Genomic DNA, 16,424 nt, shown 5'->3' with positions numbered 1-16,424 from the left:
TGGGGGCCCAGAGCTGAACACAAGGCTCCAGGTGGGGTCTCACGAGAGCAGAGGGGGACAATCCCTTCCCTTGCCCTGCTGGCCACCTCTCTGTTGATGCAGCCCAGGGTACAGTTGGCCTTCTGGGCTGCAGGCGCACATTGCCAGCTCATGTTCTCATCAACCAACACCCCCAGGTCCTTCTCCTCAAAGCTTCTCTCAATCCATTCTCCTCTCAGCCTGTATTTGTGCTTGGCATTGCCCCAGGCCAGGTGCAGGACCTTGCACTTGGCCTTGTTGAACCTCATGAGGTTTGCGTGGGCCCACCTCTCAGGCCTGCCCAGGTCCCTCTGGATGGCATCCCTTCCCTCCAGAATGTTAACCACACCACGCAGCTTGGTGTCAGTCAAATCCTTACCCACCGAGGGGTCCACCCATCAAATCCATGTGTCTCCAATTTAGAGACAAGGATGCTGTGTGGGACAGTGTCAAATGCTTTGCACAAGTCCAGGTAGGCTATTTAAATTAAATTAATATTAATTTAAAGATTAAACATCTTGCTAATGGGATTCTCCCACATTTGTTGAACAGTTGTTGTGTTACAGCAACTACTGACTGCTGTGTAACTCTTCCCTGATTTCTTATCAGAGATCAAGTTGAGTAAAAAGTAATATTTATGTGTTTCATGATAAGATTTTCACATTTTGCTGCTTGCCTTGTGTTTTGCTCTTCACAATCTGACACAATATTTATTTTTGACATTGAAATATGAACAGTCATATTTTTACATGCTTTGACACAAAATTCAATCTCTTTCTGAATTAGCATGGAAATCTGAAAACATTCAAAATCTTTCTTCAGAAACAGAAACACTCTGATTAATCAGATTTTACTTGAAAACAGTCTTACTTTTCCAGCAAAATGCCATCAGCAAACCAAATGCGCAACAAACATTGCAAATACAATATTTTGCATTTTATTAGTCAAATCATGACTTTTCCTTGAAATCACAGCTAAATACAACAAGATTTTTGTGAATGTCATTGGTTTGCTTGGGTGAGACCGCCTGAACTTTGCTAGAGGTAGGCATCTACTCGCAGTTGCTCACCTGATGATCAATAATGAAGGTCAAATTGTGACTGAGTGCTGGGCAGAGCACTTAAAAATACTAATGAAAAGAAGTAGCATAAAATGTTAGCAAGCAGCAAGAGCGTGGTCTCTGGGACTTAGAAGGCAGAGTCACTGTCACTGGCTTACTGAGACCTTGGGCAGGTCACGTTCATTCATCAGATGAACTTTGATTGCTCCAGCTGAAGCAGTTTGAGATGTTACCATTCTGCATCATCTGTCCCAGCTGTCTGCAGGAAGTTTCAAGCCTCGCAGCAGGGATGGCAGCACAGGAGCTGTGCCAGCACATTAGCCATACAAGTTTACAGTGCGGCATTTTAGCCCCCGTTACCAATGAAGGTGGGTTTGTGTTCAGGCATTGGTCAGTAACCTGCAGGCACTGGGGTGTACACCTTGTGTAATCATCGTGCACATGCAAAGGTGAGTGTGGATTGCAACGCACTCAGTAGAAAGCTTTTTACTCCTGCTCTGCCCAGGTGTAAATGACTTCACAAGCTGCTAGAATCAAGCCCTAAAACTGTAGGTTGGAATGAATGTAAAACCAAAATGAATCCAAATCCTCCATTTAAAGTTCTGAATGAAATCTGTGTTTTCTTTTGTTGCAGATGAAAGGTGGACCTTGTCCATATTTGCAGCTTATCTAAATGCCAGGTCACTGGAAATCTTCTCTGGTGAAGATTCCAGTTTGAATGTGAATTGCAGCTGGACTGACTAGCACACACTGTTTCCTGAAATGCAAGCTTTGAAAGTGGAACAGGCTATCATAGGTTTAGTTTTTGTTTTGAGTTTCTACGTGATGACCGTTGTGTATTTATGCTCTGGTTTACTTTGCACACACTTTCCATTGCGGACTTCTTACACTGATTGAGCTTTAACTGCGACAAAAGAAAGACTTGCAGTGTTATAACCATGAGGGTGCCAGGTGAAATCTCTCTGACCCATACTTGTACAGAATTGGTAGGAACAGCAGGTTGTCACTGGAACTGGAAAGAAAATCTCCATGACAGACGTGCCTTTTTAAAAAATATTTTGGTTTAATGCTCACAGTTCTCCTGTATAGGTAGCTCTTTCTGTTGGAGGGTCTGCTGAAATTTTCCCAGGGCTGGTTAGAGGTTCACTGTCGCTTTAAAAACTGAATAAACAGTGAGGCACCTCCATAGCTTCAGGTCCAGGAGCCAAAAAAATGACATTTTTCATGAATTCTTCCAAATGAATTGCCCTGTGACCACTATAGACTTCTGAGTGTTTAAATCATGAGAATAGAATATTGTTAAGGCTTTTCTTGAAGTGCTCTGAAATTCTCTTCTTTCACTACCCATGATTGTTTCCACAGCTCACGCAGTGAGCTCAAAGCCCAGTATGATTTCACATACTCCTGTGAGTTATGTTTTGACTTGGGGTTTGGACTTTTTTGTGATTGAAAGTTTTTACGCGGCTCTTTGTGACCTCATGCTAGGGCAAACACTGTGTTGATTTGAAGGAATGTAGATGGGTCTGCAGAAATGTCAGGGTCTCCCATTAAGATGTTTCTTTCACCTCAGCAGGAGTACTCAACGTTTCTGTGAGTGTTGTTACTGAGATGCCCTGTAGTAAGTAACACAGCACTAAGCACAATTGCTCTGATTCCAGTAACACGGTGTTAATGTGCCATTGCTGCTCTGTATTTCAGCGCCAAGGCATCACTTCTTTGGGTTACAATAACACAGGCTAGTGGACTTCTGCTTTGAGAAAGCAAAGCAGATCAGTCCGTGCAGTAGTGTTATGCACTGGGACAGTGGGATACAATCAGCACTTTTCACACTGTGCCTGAATGCAAGACATGAGCTCAAAAGGCTTCTGAGTCCTGCAAAGACTTCTTCATGTGCTTGCCTTTGCACACTGTGGACTCGATCCAAGGTTCAGTGGCACATTGTTTTGCTGCTTCTGGATGGCTTTGGATCACGCTGGGTCAATACTTACATTTGAAAGGGGCCCCTCTTTCTTACGTTTGAAAGGGGCCCCTCTTTCTAAGCATTTACAGCACCAGAGCACAGTGTACACGGTAACTCAGGTAATATGTTTTGACAAAGTATTTCCATTTGTTATGCTGCCATTTGTACCATCTAATGCATATTTGCTCTACCGAGGCACTCAGCACCTAAAAGTGCAATTACATTTTTTCAGAAAGCTCTTCTCTTAGAAGTTTTCTTTATGAGTAGGTATTCATTATGCCTAGGTATTAATTGAAGTCTTGCAAAGAAAGCAAAGTCTGAGCCTTCTTGATAAAGAAAAGCAACATACCTTATTCAGAGTTCTGATTTTTTTTTTTTGTGATTCTTATCATGTTTAGTGTTCTTAAGTCTAGAATCCCTGGAGCTAGATGATGCCTAGAGAATCTCAGTTTGTGTGATACTCAAAATAGGAAATTTGGAGCTGTTGTTATTGCAGTGAACTGCTTGGAAATAACTGCACACAGAAAGCAAATCTCAGAGAGCTAAAAAAGGAACGCAAATTCATAAGCTAAATTAGAGCAATAGTGTGGCATACAGAATAATTTAGTTCCAGGTTCTCACTGAGAATTGCTGCTTATTAAGCTAAATAAAATATTTTTAATTTTATTGCCTTAAGGATATTTAATCTAACATCAAGATGTTTTTGTTTATAAGATTCATTTTCAGTGTCACAAACGGTACATTCTGTATGAAAAACATAATAGACTAAATTTACATCAAGAGTGAATGTGATACAAAATTAAATATTAGCCTTATTCAGAGGTACCTGTATAGCCATGTGTGCACATGGGTGTGAGTTTGTGTCTGTCTTCTCATTATTTTAAAGTTAATATTAGTATTTTCATGCCTGATTCATGATTTTTAAATGCCTGACCTTGGCAACACCAAACATCTGCCTTAGTTGTGGGTGCTAATCTCTTTTGAAATTCTAACCTAAATTTTAAATTTCTGCCATTAAAAAACTCCTAGACCAGACAAGCCACTTGCCAAATGCCGGGTTATAAATTACAGCCATTTCTTTTTATTACTCTGTTGTACACTAAAAAAAAACAAACCCAAAACACCTAAACCCACAAATCTAATTACACCAAATGTGCTCTTCATCCAAAGGTGAGCTGCTGAGCTTAGCCTCAGCTCCAAGCAGACCGTCCGGCTGAGCTGCAACCTAAACTTTGGGAAGAACAGAAGCAGAAATAGTAACACAGCCGTACCTCTGTTTTACCCCTGTAGGGAAATATCTAAATAAGTAATAAAATTAATGAAATGCTATTTATAACCATGGCGTCATAAATGCATTATTTATAAATAAAAGCAAAGCAGGTTAGCCACGGTAAACTGACACAGCTCCGCTGATTGTGAAGTTGATTTACACCAGCAGTGAATCTGGCCTAGGCTTTTCCAGCATGGCTGTCACTGCTGCTCTGGAGATAAGTTCATGGAAAAGACATCCCTGGACAGTATTGCACAGGTTCTCATCGACTTCCAGCTGGGAACATCCTCTCACCCCTGAGGCCCCAGGCTTGTTCAGCAATACCTGGGCGTGAGCATCATTACAACCAAAGCATAATCAGACTGCTAAACCGCTAGCTAACATTTAGCAAAACCCTCTGGATTCCACACCCTCTCAGGAGGATCTCTTTCGTTATTCTATCCTTCCAGGCAGAAATTGTTCCTAGTAGCTACCTTAAAAACTCCTATGTCTCACCTGGGAGACCATTACTTACCTGTCATCAATAACCCCCCTGGAATAAAAGCTGAGCATCTGTTCTCTATGTTGTAGCATTATTACCAGTTTTTCTCTAGGCCTTGCTCCCTTCAGGGACCTTACCTGTTCGCAGCAGAACTGCAGATTGCCTTCAGAGCAAAGGACACTGCTGCCATTTATATGCACTGACACAGCCTGACACTGTACGGGGATCATTAGGTGCAAAAAGGTAACAATGTCCCGAACCTGTGACTTGAACATACATCTGTGAACAGAGGGGAAACATCCTTATTCACATCAAGAGCTCCTCCAAACCCCAGAGCAGGGTGGCTCGAGCAGATCCGTATCAGATTTTGAATGAAGCTGCCCAGGACCTGCTGATTATTCCTACAGAAGTGCTGCTGATGTGAAATCACCTTCTGACACTGTTGCTAATCCAGGCTGCCGAGAAGGCAGCTTGTGACGTCAAGTGGTTGGTAGTCTCCAGGATCTTTAGAGATAATCTCTATTGCTTGGCCTGGTTAAAGAGGAAAAACACTGTGAGAGCAGTGATCTAGAGCCGATTTTTTTAGATGTTGAGTAGAGTCTGTAAATATTTGAGGCCTTGTAGGCAGTCCTGAATGTCTCTATTCAGAAAGTGCACCTGATAAAATGTTTTCACCTAAGCAGCTGACACTGAGGGACATACGTGAGCTCTGAAAAGCAGCGGGACAGCCACAAGAGCTGTGTACCCTTTAGGATGATGAGTACTTTGCCTCTATCACTGCCGGGGGACAGAGTTTGACTTTTCTAGCACAGGAAAATGAAGCTGTGCATGTTTGTGTGCAATTTTGCACTTCGCTGTTAAATGTCCCTACAGTTTAAAAAGTTTAGCCCAAGAAGTCACATAAAAAATCAATTGTTATTGAATTTATTCTTAGCATGTGAATCCCATTACGGGAGGCTTTTCAGAGGTGGTCAGTTCAATGCATTTGCTTGCTCTGGTTCATAGCATCAGGCAGAATTTGTGCTTTGTCTACTGGCTATTGACCTGGCATGGCCACAGGGTTAGTTTGTAAGACAGAGAAGAAAAAAGGGGAGGCATTAATTGCTCATTACAAAGAGTGAAAAATTGTAACTGATCATGGCACAGTGCTGCTGCTAATGCATTTGAAACCTCCCCCTACCTCACCAAACCATATGGGGGTTTAAAATGTAAATACAATTTGTAATTGAGAGCAGCATTTTATTACTTTCTTTTAAGAGGCACAGGACGCCTGTAACCCTCAATATGAAATTTCCGTTGGCTAGAAATAAATTCAGCTCCATGTTTTGTTTTTATTCCCGCTGCGACACCCGCATGAGAAAGGTAACGGCTGGTCTGCAAGCTTTCACTCTCTCACTCAGCACCGAGGGCAGAAGTGGCTGGGAGCTGTGGTTTTCAGAGTCACACTGCTGGCTTCCTCACGTTGCACACTGGAGGCAAAAGCAAACATGCTGCAGAATAAATCCTCAGAGATGCTGAGAGCTGCTGAGCTACCACAGCCTCGGCTGGAGTCACGGAGAACTGCAGGCACTGAGCCCTTCCCTGAATTTCGCTCTCATCTTCAGCGGTATGCTGCCTAACAGCAGGCTGTTCTGCCAATTGCAGGTAATTATTTATCAGCCGTGCAGTAGCACCTAGGAAGCACCATCGTGGGCTCAGATTCCATCCTATTAGGTGCTGTACAACTGCACAACAAATAGTTCCTGCCGCAGTGAGCTGGAAGGATGCGTGAGACAGGTGACAAGGGAACTATACCAAAAAAGCAGTGTGGGACATTTTTGCTTCTCCTGAAATATGGGACATGTCACAAGGATTTATGATTTAGAGTTAACTCCTTTAGGAAATCAAATATTCAGGCTGTATTGTGCTTAAAGAGTAACTCCTGAATAATACCATAACATAAAGGATTCACCTTTAAGGATTTGGGCTGATCCGTGAGTCCAAAGTTCCTATATGGAGACGGAGGCCTTGGAGTCCCACTGCCAAATAAGTTACTCATGGCTACTTCTGTCAGCATGGAAATAATCCCCCTCACCCTTCCTGGCCTCCTGCTCATATTTAACTTCATTTTGTCTCGTTAGGCACTTTTCTGTCAGCTGTATGTCTGGGAAGCAGCGTGAGAAGAGTTGCTCATAAAGAGCACAGGAACTCAGCCCTTCTGTCTGAGTAGGGAAAGGAAAACAGAAAGTTGTTCACGCTTTGGCTGGAAGGACTGGTGGTCTCTGCGTGCACAAGTCAGGAAGGTCTAGAACACTGATGAACAATGAAGAGAGAAAGGTTTAAAGAAAGGTGAAAAGACCTCAAGTTTTTAAGGTAAATAACTACAGCAGCTCATGTGCTGGTCACTCACCAGCAAAACCACGTGGTTCAGGGTAAAGTGGACAGTTCCAGGAGAACTGTAAGGAAGGATTAAGAAACTACCCAACAGTGGGTGTCCCCAGGCTGCTGACTTCACAAATCTACTAGAATTATTAGAGTTTATTTCTCAAGAAGATAAATCCTGTCCCATATTTCTGTTATAGGTTGGGAAAACAATAATCAAAATAAAACTGGAAATAAGCAAGGCTTTGAATGAAGTAGGCAGGAATATCTGAATGAACTGAATGTCTGAAAATGCTTCCAGTGCAAGTTCTGGGAGTTTGTTAGGTGTCCAATGCCTCAAAGGGTTTAACTCATCAAATGCATATTCACTGAAGAATCAGGAAAGGAACTGATAGACTTATCAGGAAAGTCCTGATAAGACTTAAAATGAAGGCATCTATTCCAGCGCATGCCACTTTAGCGAACAGAAACTCATTCTGCTACTTCAAGACTTCTCAGCTGAATTAATGTGTTGGACATAATAATAGCCATGCTGAGAGTGAAATATTCCCTCTCTCATTAGAAACCACTTCTGTTCTTGTTGAGCTGTATCCTCCTACCTTCATTTGCTCTGGGTTCTATCCAACATTATTTACAATAATTGTATCCACCTTCGCTGTTGGATTTCTCAAAGGAATTGTGGCTAAGAGGGATAAAAGACGTCTACACACTCAGTGGCTTTTTCCTCAAACAAATCAGGAAGTCAAGCATGGTTTACAATGAGAAAGAACTACTTGAAGTGCTCCGAGGTGCTTTTTTTTAGCCTCTTAACATTGCAGGACACCTAGACATCCTATCTTCCACACGAGAAACTTAAATTGTACATTCTGTCAAGTAGATAAGTGAGTTAATTAAAAAAAAATCTTCGTAGCCATGAGCTCCTACTGAAGTCTGAGAAGACATTCCTTGACCTACAGGCAGGAGTAGGGTAACTGGAATAATCTACACATAGTGTCCTTGTCTTCAAGGGGGCCTTATCTTCCAAGGTCTGTCAGCTTGCTGGTAAGAAGCAGGCAAGCTGTCCTGAACTGAGCCTTAAGTGTAAAGTGTTGACTGGATTTGCTGAAGTTACTTCTCTCTTTGCTTCTATTAACCTTGAATATCAGAGTGTGTATTTTCTTATATGAAAAAATAATAAATACTAGAAGGGAAATAATAGGATGACAGACAGCTGACACCTCCTAGCATATTAGCTGTTTTCATGTCCCACTGACAAATACCCATCTCAATGATGACATCCCTTTACTAACCCATGCTTCTCTACATGGGTTTCTGCACAGTGCAAAACTACTGTGGTTAAATGAGTGAACAGAACAGCATCATGTATAAACAACAGTGGGTGAAAATAGGGTCTAGAAAGGCTGTACACTTGCACACCTCACTGAAGTGCACACTCAGTAGGCTGAGTAGGATAGTGTCTGCCTTAATGAGCTTAATGAAAACAGGATTCCTTTCTGCCTGGCATAGTAGAGAAAAAACCTTAGGCCAGGAGTTCACGAAGCATCTTTCCTGAGGAACTTTGTTTTCTTCTGTGCTCTCTGTGACTGAGGCACACGTGATCTGGAAGTTCTGAATGGTGTCCTTATGTCTGTAAGCCAACACAGAGAATTTCCTGGGTAATTAAGCATATTTCTCTCTAATAGAGCATTAATTCAATGTCTGTCATTGGTGAGAGAGCATTACTCAGTCTTCATAAGAGAATTAAAACAAACAAACAAAAAAGTATTTTCCTTGCTTCTGCATTTTGAGAAGCTTGTTTAGTTTTTGACTTGCTGTAGAAGGTCGTGGTCCTGCCCCTGCAGTTGCTGCTATTACCTATACACCATTTGTTCCTGGAAGTTAGGCTGAGGGCTGGCGGGGAGCCACTGTTATTAATGATAAGGGTCCTCCAGTTTAGATTCCAGACATTTTTCCTTCCCAGTGCACTTCTTCCTCACCGCATCGCTCTGTACTTTTTCAACGAGATGGTGCATCGTGTCCACAATTATGCTGAGCAATATCACAGCAGTGTCAGACTTAAGTTCATCCTGGGGATAGATTGTGTGCTTGGTGTCAGCCCTCTGGAGGAACCTGGCCTGAGCTGACAGTGCAGCTGCCTGAGCTTCAGCATGGATGAAACAAGCCAACAGCAGTCGTCTCCTGCATTTATTTACCTCAGCAGGGAGCAGCTTTCATGTCTGCAGAGGGTACAACAGAGCCTGTAGAGCACTGTCTCCACATGCACACACTGACCTGCAACTACCAAGCAAAGGAGGTCCCATGAGCAGTTTGCTGCTCTTCCTTTCAAGTGAGATTTTATTCTGCTAGAAACCTTAGTCTCGAGTTCTGCTGAAAGGGAAAATGTAGGTTGAATTTGCTTCTTAGATGAGTTCACCCTCTGTGCATTCAGTGCATTTCAGTTTTGTCTGTTCTCATGGCTTGATATCAGACCTCGTGCTGCAGGGAGTCTTTCTTTATGGCCAAGATGCTAAGTTCATGGCCCAGATTTCTTTCATGTGTTTTTAAACCTCAAAAATGCTCATTAGAGGTATTTCCTTCACAGACTAGCACCTCAAGGAGTGTTTCAGCCCACCTGAGATGCAATTCCTACAATTAAGCATTATTCTTCAAAACTTCTGTCCCCTAAAACATGACTTTTGTGGTGTTGACTCATGGTTTCAGGGTACTTGAGTGGAATAGGTTGGAATATGATGATATGGCCGAATGTGGCATTTGCATTTCCTCCTGTTTGAGTGCCTCTACTGTGTGTTTTCAAGCCACCATGGGGTTTTGTGTTGCATTTCTGAGTATGTTGGCTCGCATGCATACATAACTAATGCCTGTTTTGAAGTGCCGGGAATGTAAAACGGGTTAGCGAGCTAACCGAGCCAAGCAGCAGGTCGAGACATGTCGCAACAGTATTAGTCAACCGACAGAATGAGCATAGCTTGAGGGGTCCTGAGTTAAAAGAACACGATTAGTCTCAGCTCAGGGTAAAGATTACTGGCAAAGTCAGGAGCAGAGACCTTCAGCCATGACTTAGGGTCACAGTTCTTCAAGGCTTTGTCTGCTGTCACCAAAATATTTAGGACCTAAGTCCCAAGAGACTCAGTCTGCATTTTCAAGTTGCTTAGCCATCATTGTGAATTTGGTTTTTTTTTGCCTGTTATTCGAAAATTGGTACACGAGGTTCTCATCTTGTCTCACAAGTGTTCACTGCCTGGCCAGGCTGGGTCTGACCCTGACTCCCTGTGCTGCCAGGACGTGCTGTCACCCGCTGCATTAGGAACACTACAAAGAAAAATATGTTGGCTTGGAGTCTGTCCTCAGCCATAGGATAGTAAATCCCAGATAACCACACTCATTCTAGAGAGATAAAAATGGATTTTTGCTATTGTTTGGGGGTCAGAACATGGAATCTTTCAGCTGTGCTGCAGTCCTATTGCTTTTCTTAATTTTAAGCCTGGGTGATGTGTGGGTTGTTTCTTTAGTGCAAACAGGAGGGGTTGCTCCTATGCCATACGATGATTCTTCTCTAATGATGCTTTAGAAAAGTGCCAAAGGATTGAATTAGGGACTCGTGATATTTACAAGGAGTTGTTAAATGCCTTTGTGGGCCATAGCTTTTACAGCTATTTTGCTGGTGGAATACGGCCCCATTACCACGTCCTACGCTCAGTGTCTGCAAGGCAATGCCAAGCTGTTGTAGTCATAATTTCCAGTGAAAGTGACTAGTTCAGCTTGTGTTTGTCACTGACTTAAATTTCTGTATCGTCTCTCATTTGGCAGTGTTTTCTCTAGTGCTCTTATGGGTGGCATAGCCTAAAATCCATGCTGTACTCGGAGGTGGTGTTGCTGCCTATCTTCCATTCAGATGCGTGTGTTTGTGTTGTAACCCACAACGGAACATAAGTGGCTCCAAACCTCAGTATGATGTGATCCAACATACTCCGGGATTCATCTGCAATTAAACCACAAATACCTGGCATGAAGTTAGCCACTAGGTCAATATTCAGCTATTATTTTCTGTAAACAAAAATCTCTTATGACCTTGGCTTTTGCTATGCTGGATTTTTGACAAAGGAGGCAGAACACTATATTTTAGCACATCCTGATATAGTTGGGTTTTAGGTGAAAAGATCATATTGTTTCTCCTGAAATTTTAGGAAGCTTCATGTCATATATATTCCAAAACTTTTCAGAAATTACATATTTGCATATACAAACAGAAATTTCAAATACATCAGATTAATTTAGAAAAGTCGATTTTAGCCTAACAGAAAAAGGCATGGTAGATGCCAGCAAAAGCTAAATAAAAGATTCAAGCAAAATTTCTGACAGGGAGAGCCATTTGTCAAGTGCTGGGCTGGCTCCTCCATCCTTTTGGGGTTTTAAATGAACATAACCTTTCTCTCTCTGAATGCACATGCCCTAAACGTTAGCAGGTATCAAAACCTCACCTACCTTCCCAGAGCTCTTCAGCTTTTCTGCAGCCTACCTCACTTCTTGACTTCTGCTTTGTTAAACCCAACTTCTCAGAGGTATTTTCCTGCCAGACAGAGCAAGCATTGTCAGCAGAAACTAATTACTTTCTCAGCAAATCCTATCTTCCAGCAAATATGATGTGATCTGTCCCACTGTTTCCAGTCCCTCCCAGATCATTCCAGTATAGGCGACACTTCTTGTGTGACCAGTGGTCTAAAGGGGGTGTGGAGGATAGTCGCCATCCCTGAGGATGTTTAAAGAAAGGTTGGACCTGCTGCTTAAGGACACGGTTTAGTGGGTGACAGGGGTGGTAGGGTAATGGTTGGACCAGGTGATATTGGAGGGCTTTTCCAACCTTAATAATTCTCTGATTCTAAGTGCAGAACAGTGAAGACAAGTCCATTAACCAGGCTGGCTTAGAGTCAACGGGGCTGAATTCTGTCACTGAAGATGCTATGGCTTGAGTTGGCTTGGCCAATTATAGGCCAATTACTACCAGTATAAGATAATAATAATAATAATAGTAACTTCAAAAAGTATGTTTTAGCTCAACCAAAAAGCATGCACTTGATACAGCAACTGCTGTATCAAACAGATTTCATTACTATCCATCAGACTGGTTATTTTGGTTACTGTTGTTCTTGGTCTCTTCTCTTTTGGTTCTCTTGGGTGGAGAACAGGGCAGAGCTGTTACACAGCGATTCAGTGAAGGACCAGAATGTTCCAGCTCCATTATTATTATTGCCTGACCTTTACACAAATATGGCCTATGTCTACTTTTTTTTCCACTGGGGAACTGGGCAAGATAAAGTAGCCAGGGAATGAAAAATGAGGACTTAATGCAAAAGGAGGTTAGGATTCTGCTGCCTTGTGTTCCAGCCTTGCCTATAGAGACTCCTTGTTGGGCCCAAAGTAGGAGTCCTTTTTTGCTTCTGCTCTCTGTGTACAAAGCAAGGAATAACAGTGTTTTTCAACCTTGCGGGTATGTTGGGAAGACAGATTCAGCCTTGGTTTTGAAATACACATATACTGTGGTAATTAGAACAATACAAAAGCAAATAAAAACAGGAAGAAGAAAAGTACCTAACCCACAAAAGGATTTGGTTGATGTGCAACAAATGAGATATGGGACCACAGACTATATAATGAAGTTAAAAGAAATATTGAACAGCTGCTTTGCTACACACTTTTACAAAATGAAATGACATCCTGAAGGAAAAATAGTACAGGCTCATTTACTACCCAAGAGGGCAGAGCTAAGGTTACAGGGACTATAACAGCGTTGTCATTTCCTTACTCCCAGGAGCTGCACTTTCCTACTTGATGGCTTTCCTAATGTAATTGCATTCATGTGATGATTTTTAGAGCCTGATCCTTACGAGCGTAAATCAGGAGGCACCCCAGCAAAGCCAATGAAGTGATCCCACTGCAAAGATGATGGGAGCCACAGCAGAATCAGGCATGCTCAGTCCACAACCTCCTTCCCCAAATTCTGCAACAAATGCTCCATGCTGGAATAGCAAGTAAGTGTCAGATGAAAACACCAAACAATGACAACAGTGCATTTTTCAGTAGCCACATCATATTATGTCATTGATGTCATGTTGAGTTATATTAGTCTGCTTTTCATTATGTTGTGTTATGCCTTTTGACATAATGCAACACACTGTAAGTAACATAAAGTGACCTCCAAGTATAAAAGAGAACACAGTTTTTGTCAGATTAGATAGTGACTATGAATTCTCAGGGAGGGAGGGGGGAGTCAGAGGAGAGAAGGAGGGTTGGATTCAGTGTCCTGAACAAATGCACAGAACTCAGTTAACAGATACAGCAGCCCTGGCTGTTTCCAAATAGGGCCGCGTGTCTGCTCAACAGAGAGAGATGATTTTCAGTGGCACTTGCACTGTTTGGTTTATTTAAAATTCTGCAGAGGTATCTGTAATAGCTCTTCCTGTTCTGTACCTGAGCTGTAGGAGCTGTATATACCTTGAACATATGACTAGCTTTTCTGAGACTCGCAGTGTTGCCAGGCTCTGAAATACAGAAATCAGACAAAGCTTAGTCAATGGACTTTCTGGGCAGCACTGTGTAACCTGTCCTCTGTATCAGGAGTTTAATCAGCTGCTACGAGAACTTCTGTAGGGACAAAAGAAAAGGGAACCATCCTGGCTCTAAAAGGAAGGGGAGCTCCTCATTAATTTAAGGTAATAAAGAAAAAGAACCAAGCTACCTCAGCTTGGTAGTTCTTGCTGGTGGATTATCTGGAAGAAGCTGGTGTGCTTGCACCAGTGCCTACTTGAGAGGCATTTGGTCTGCACTCCTGATCCAGGGTTGGCATGCTTGCCACAACTGGTGAGGCAATGCTTCAGCTTGCTGGTTTGCTGTTAATTCCTATTTACATTTGGATAAATCACTGAGCATATCTGTTCTCCACCTGCAGAATAAATGAACATCTGTGACTTAGAGGATGTTAGGAATACGTAGCAGAGAGCAAACAGATGACATGGGCAGAGAGCAGTAGTAGCTGGCAATCCCTCAAGACACATTTTGCCAGAGCACAGTGTCAAGATGGGGCTCAAATGAATCCTTTCTTTACACAAGTCCTGGCCTTACCTTTAGCCTCAGCAGCAAATTAGGTATCAGATGGAGAGATGGTCAATGCATGGGAAGGGGTGTCCTTTGGCATGAAGGCTGAGATACATGTCTTCTAAATGGTTGGGAATCGTCCCTGTGTATTGGCAGCCAATGGGAGGTTTCAGTTCCCAAATAAGACTAGCTGGGTTCTCAAATATGAATAGCTGTCACGTGTTTTCTTTGGAAGGCATGCCATTCAAAGACAGGAAATAAAACTCTCTGTGTGCAGCATGAGAAGTGAAATGCTGTGGTGTGGAGATGATCTCAAAACTCAGTCTACAATAGCTAAATGTGTAAGCTATTAATTTACACATTTCCTCTATAACATCCAGAATTAGTGGCTTTTTTCTCACCTCACTGATTTGGGAGAAGAGGCGGTATTCTACCTGGCTTCCCATCTCACTGCAAAGATTGTCTCTACGTCCTGCCCTCTGTGTCTTTTTAAGAAGTGAATGATATAAGGAGCAGAAACATTTTCATGAGCAATTTTAAAGATATAAGTGACAGAGGCACCTGAATATATTTGATGGGGTCTTCCTGAGCAGTAATAAATGTGGAATCTGATTTTTAAAGTTTTTTTAAGGTTAAAAATTAATATTGCTGACAGGGGGAGAGTGTAGAGGTTGTTTTTATTTGTTTGTTTGTCTGTTTTTGTGAAGAAGGCTCACAGATGAGCAGTTAGAACAGCACATGATATCAGAATCCAATGTGAGTCACATGCATTTTCTCTTTTATTTCTCCATCTATAAATGTAGTATAAATTAATATTACTTAATTTCCAGGCCCGTAGCAGTTCTTTAGGATGTGTATGGGATGCTGTCCTTGTTCATTAGGCTATTAAATATTAGAGGATTCGCAATTATTTCTTCTGATCAGTGTGCAATAAACCAGCTCTGCTCTCCATCCTGCGAAGAGATCTGTGCAATCAGACCCCTGTGACACTGACATCCACAGTGCTCTGCATGAGCGCAGAGATCTACCTTTAAGTATCATTCTGCAACATCAGAGACTCCAGAATTAAACATGAAACATTCTGGCAAGTATCATTAAGATCACAAAGAAAGCTGTTAGCCTTTCCTTGTTAAATTTGTAAAGAAAGCTGTTGCCCTTGGTAGGACATCGAACCTTGCTTACGGCCAGAGAGACACAGGGACTCAACACTGTAAAATCTCACTGAGATCTGCAGCCAGGCTGGGTCTCAGGAGACTTCCTATTATTATTTTCTTTACTAATAAATCATTATGTTGTCTCCTTCACAGCACACAGAGTTCAAATAAACCTGTCCCTGTGACAATCTGATTTTCTAAAGGAGTGTCCTGTTCTGTTGAGTCATGTGAGAGGAAAATACAAAGAAGTAGAAAGACAGATCAAAAAGGGGTAGCAGAAAGGGCCCTGGAGGCAGACTTAAGTTTGGTATTTAATATTTCAGGTAAAATATTCACTTAGCATCAATTATCTTGTTGGATTCTTTTTTTTTTTTTTTTCCTTTTTTTTTTTTTTCAGATGAAATTGCCTTCTGAATCAGCCAGCTCTCTAATTACCAGATTGAATGATTGAAATTTTTAGGGCAATTAAACTCAAGCCTTTCTTTTTCAGTCCTTATGTTATTCCCCCCTTCTCTCCCTCCCCTTTCCAGTCTGGAGCCTTTCTATAATTTGGAGGCAGTTGCAGAAGCAAGCAGACCTTTAAAGCCAAGATGTATGTCTCCCTTAATTCCTCTGTGGATTTGTTTTATAGACTAAGCAGAGAGGGTTCTGGTCTCTCAGTACACGTGCATCACAAATACACAGTATTGTGTGGGTTTTATCCTAACATGTCATGTCATTTAAAAACAGCTTGGAAGAATTCGTTTAATATAGAAATTCTGTGAAAAGACAAAGATCAATGTAGAAAATACATGCACTATTGGAAAATGCCTGCAGATCAAGCTAGAAACTAAGGAGAAAATTGATGACAATAATGATGATTGATGATATACTAGATAAGAGAAAGCAAAACTCCCAAGGAAACAGTACAAAGCATCTGTTAACAGAGCTGTTAGAACAAACTCATGAAATGGATGGATGAAAAGACAAGTGTTCTTCCAAAAAAGGACACAAAATTCACAGGATGGAGTCCTGGGCCCAGTGAACTCAAT

General features: G+C 41.9%; 1 protein-coding gene across 3 annotated transcripts in view; it reads left to right on the top strand.

Moving 5' to 3' along the window:
• Positions 1-16,424, top strand: part of MYL10 (myosin light chain 10) — a 94,911-nt gene that overhangs the window by 54,734 nt on the left and 23,753 nt on the right. Inside the window, exon 3 of one of the 3 annotated variants that reach the window (XM_084492964.1) lies at positions 13,019-13,176. The exons of 1 other annotated variant lie outside the window; for it this stretch is intronic. Coding sequence is in view for 1 of the 2 variants with exons in the window: in XM_084492962.1 (XP_084349088.1) it covers positions 1,441-1,446 (6 nt within the window). In the remaining variant the exon portion in view is untranslated. Of the gene's footprint in view, positions 1-1,382; positions 1,447-13,018; positions 13,177-16,424 lie in introns of those variants that run through there. One more of the 3 variants, XM_084492962.1, reaches the window with a different exon arrangement.

This window comes from Aythya ferina, assembly GCF_964211825.1.
Source record: "Aythya ferina genome assembly, chromosome: 19".
NCBI lineage: Eukaryota > Metazoa > Chordata > Aves > Anseriformes > Anatidae > Aythya > Aythya ferina.
The sequence above is the reverse complement of the archived record's forward strand: the minus strand, read 5'-3'. Positions and strand labels throughout refer to the sequence as shown.